The 4,126-nt window shown below is 46.5% G+C and overlaps 1 protein-coding gene across 1 annotated transcript; it reads left to right on the plus strand.

Annotated features, from left to right (window-relative positions):
* The first annotated feature begins 181 nt into the window (after nt 1–181).
* LOC108490239 lies at nt 182–3,610 on the plus strand. Its single transcript, XM_017795795.2, is given in 3 exon segments — nt 182–1,506; nt 1,508–2,322; nt 2,386–3,610. Coding segments are annotated over 3 exon segments (3,276 nt in total). The 3' UTR covers nt 3,522–3,610.
* The last annotated feature ends 516 nt before the right edge of the window (nt 3,611–4,126 follow it).

The following is a 4,126-nucleotide window of genomic DNA, read 5'->3' on the forward strand; positions in this document are numbered from 1 at the left end:
AGACCAGTGAGCCTATTGCAAGGAGAGAGGACATTGGGCTCGAGAATGTCCGAAAAACTTAAACAGACTTCAAAAGAAGACAACCCCAGTCCTGACTCTAGGAGACTAGGGGAGTCAGGGCCAGGAGCTCCCCCCTGAGCCCAGGGTAACTTTGAAGATAGGGGGACAATTGACCACCTTCATGGTAGACACAGGAGCTCAACATTTGGTTCTGACAGCAACCGAGGGACCCATGAGTTCCAAAACAGCCTGGGTCCAAGGGGCCACCGGAGGAAAAACATATAGATGGACCACCGAAAGAAAAGTGGACCTCAGCACAGGACGGGTCTCTCATTCATTCTTACTGGTCCCCAACTGTCCATAACCCCTTCTTGGGAGAGATTTACTCTCTAAGCTGGGAGCTCACATCCACTTCACTAAAAAGGGAGCTACTGTAAAAGGAAAAGATGGAGCTCCACTACAGGTATTAACCATGCGGCTGGAAGATGAACATCGGTTATATGAGGGACCGATAACAGAAGCTCCTGGTATGTCTGATTGGCTAAGTAAAATCCCCTCGGCATGGGCCGAGACAGGAGGCCCAGGATTAGCATGCAACCAGCCTCCAATAGTGGTCACACTAAAACCATCTGCAACTCCGGTTTCAATCAGACAATATCCTATGAGCAGAGAGGCCCAAGAGGGAATCAGACCCCATATCCAAAGACTTTTACAAATAGGCATACTTCACCCCTGCCAGTCCCCTTGGAACACCCTGTTGCTCCCTGTAAAGAAGCCAGGAACAAATGACTATCGACCAGTCCAAGACTTAAGAGAAGTCAATCAGAGGATAGAGGATATACACCCCACTGTTCCAAATCCTTATAATCTCCTGAGTACCTTGCCTCCCAGTCACAGGTGGTATACTGTGCTTGACCTGAAGGATGCATTTTTCTGCCTAAGACTGAGCCCGGCTAGCCAGCCCATGTTTGCTTTTGAATGGAAGGATCCTGAAGCTGGAATATCAGGACAACTAACCTGGACACGACTACCCCAAGGATTCAAGAATTCCCCCACTCTGTTTGATGAGGCTCTAAACCGTGATTTGGCTGACTTTCGGGTAAGAAACCCACAGATTATGCTCCTCCAGTATGTGGATGACCTCCTCTTGGCAGCTGAGACAGAAGCTGACTTTCTACAAGGTACAGAGACTCTCCTATTGAGACTGGGGGAACTTGGATACTGGGCCTCGGCAAAGAAAGCCCAGATCTGCCTACAACAGGTGAACTATTTGGGCTATCGGTTGGAGGGAGGGCAACGTTGGCTAACGGAAAGCAGGAAACAGGCAGTAGCCTCTATCCCCCCACCAACCTCAGCCAGAGGACTCAGAGAGTTCTTGGGAAGTGCAGGATTCTGTAGATTATGGATACCGGGTTTTGCTGAAATAGCAGCTCCTTTATATCCTTTAACAAAAAATGGAACTCCTTTCGTCTGGACTGAAGAACACCAGAGAGCCTTTGACAAAATTGGCTTATCTCTCAAAAAAACTGGACAATGTGGCCGCTGGCTGGCCCCCATGTTTGAGAATCATGGTGGCAATAGCATCCTTAGTTAAAGACTCAGACAAACTCACTATGGGTCAGCCCCTAACTGTTATAACACCTCATGCAGTGGAGTCCATCATTAGACAACCTCCTGACAGGTGGCTGTCAAATGCCAGGGTGACCCATTATCAGGCATTACTATTAAATCCAGAAAAAATCAAGTTTGGAAACCCTGCCACCCTAAACCCCGCCACGCTACTACCAGCCACCGAGAAAGGCACTGAGATTCCTCATGATTGCCAGCAAATACTTGCGGAGACACATGGGACCAGAGAAGACCTCACTGACCAGCCCCTAACAGATGCAGATGCCACTTGGTACACGGATGGGAGCAGCTTTCTACGAAATGGTGAGCGTAAGGCGGGGGCTGCGGTGGTTGATGGGGAAAAGATAATTTGGGCCCAAGCCCTGCCAGCTGGAACATCAGCCCAGCGAGCTGAATTAGAAGCTCTAACTCAGGCCCTAAAATTAGCAAAGGGCAAAAAGGTCAATATTTATACTGACAGCCGCTATGCATTTGCCACTGCCTATATACATGGGGAAATTTATCGGAGGCGGGGACTCCTCACCTCGGCTGGTAAGGACATCAAAAACAAAGAAGCAATAGTGGCCCTTCTACAAGCCTTATACTTGCCAAAACAGGTCAGCATAATTCATTGCCCTGGACATCAACGAGACCAGGGGCCAATTGCTTGAGGCAATCGGATGGTGGATGAAACTGCCCGTCAGGCAGCAGAAGGTACATACATTCTTTACACACATGCAGACCTTAAGGCTGAGATGAAGAAACAGGAAAAGAAAGCAGAAGCTTCTTTTACTTACACTGAACAAGATTTGGAACTTGTTCAAAAGCTTAATGCTACTTTGGATCCTGAAACCAAGATGTGGAGACATCAAAATCGTACTATACTGCCCCGGGAAGCAGCACTTGAGCTGATCTCCCAACTTCACCAGTGGACACATTTGGGACACAAGAAACTAAAAACACTATTAGAAAGAAAAGAACAACATTATTACTTCCCAGACCTCAATCAACTAGTTCAAAAAGTAGTGGGAGATTGTGTCTCATGTTCCCTGGTAAATGCAACTAAGTCAAAGGTCCCATTTGGCAAGAGAGAAAGAGGGACACGACCAGGGACTAACTGGGAAGTAGATTTTACTGAGGTACTCCCAGGAAAATATGGGTATAAATACCTTTTAGTGTTTATAGACACTTTTTCAGGGTGGGTTGAAGCTTTCCCCACCAAAAAGGAAACAGCCCAGACTGTGGTAAAGAAACTGATTGAAGAAATCTTCCCTCGATTTGGACTACCCAAGGTAATTGGATCTGATAATGGCCCTGCCTTCGTCTCCCAGGTAAGTCAGGGAGTGGCCAAAGCATTGGGGATTAATTGAAAATTACATTGTGCTTACAGACCCCAAAGTTCAGGACAGGTAGAAAGAATGAATAGAACTATTAAAGAGACCTTAACTAAATTAGCTCTAGAGACTGGCACTAAAGACTGGGTGCAGCTCATACCTCTAGCTCTATTTCAGGCTAGAAATACTCCTGCTATACACTGCTTAACCCCCTATGAAATCCTTTTTGGAGGACCGCCTCCTGTCCTCAATGTAACCTTGTCCCCCTTGCCCTCTTCTTTTGACAACCCCAGCCTTAAAACAAGACTCCAAGCTCTCCAGATAATCCAGAACCAGGTTTGGAGACCCTTGGCTGCTGTCTACCGGCCTGGTAGTCCACAAACGCCTCACTCCTACCAAATTGGAGATCAGGTGTACGTGAGAAGACACAACATAAAGACCCTTGAACCACGGTGGAAAGGACCCTACATGGTTCTCCTGACTACACCCACGGCCCTCAAGGTAGACGGGATTTCGGCCTGGATCCATGCTTCCCACACCAAAAGAGCCCCAACCCAGGAGGACTCTGTGCAGCTCTAGGCAAAGAATGCTGTTTCTATGCTGAAAACTCGGGGGTTGTTAAAGATTCTATGACTAAACTCCGCCAGAGATTAGATAAAAGACAAAAAGAATGTGAATCCAAACAGGGATGGTTCGAAGGCTGGTTTAATAAAAACCCCTGGTTAACTACCTTAGTGTCCACCCTAATAGGCCCCCTAGTAATTCTTCTCCTTCTTTTAACCTTCGGGCCATGCATTCTCAGTAAGCTGCTACACTTTATCAGGAACTGATTATCAGTGACTCAGGCTTTAGTCCTTACTCAGCAATATCATGCTTCAAAAAGAACAGAAGATTTATAGATTTTAGGATTAAAATCTCGCCATAAGAAAAGGGGGGAATGTTGGAATCAAACCAAGTCCCCTAGAATGATGGATTCAAACTAAGTCCCCCAAGCCTGAGAAAATTGTACAAGGAAGTAAAAATGAAAAATAATTACAAGGAAGTAAAAATGATTCTGACTGCTAAGAAAGAGCTGACTGAGCTGACCTTTTCATGCTCCTTGCCCAAGCTGGAAAAACACCCGAGAAATCCCCCTCCCATTTCTGCTTTTCTTGGCTTGAATTGCTTGTGGTTTGTGGTTTTTG

The sequence above is a fragment of the Nannospalax galili genome, unplaced genomic scaffold, assembly GCF_000622305.1.
Source record: "Nannospalax galili isolate Female #2095 unplaced genomic scaffold, S.galili_v1.0 scaffold5012, whole genome shotgun sequence".
NCBI lineage: Eukaryota > Metazoa > Chordata > Mammalia > Rodentia > Spalacidae > Nannospalax > Nannospalax galili.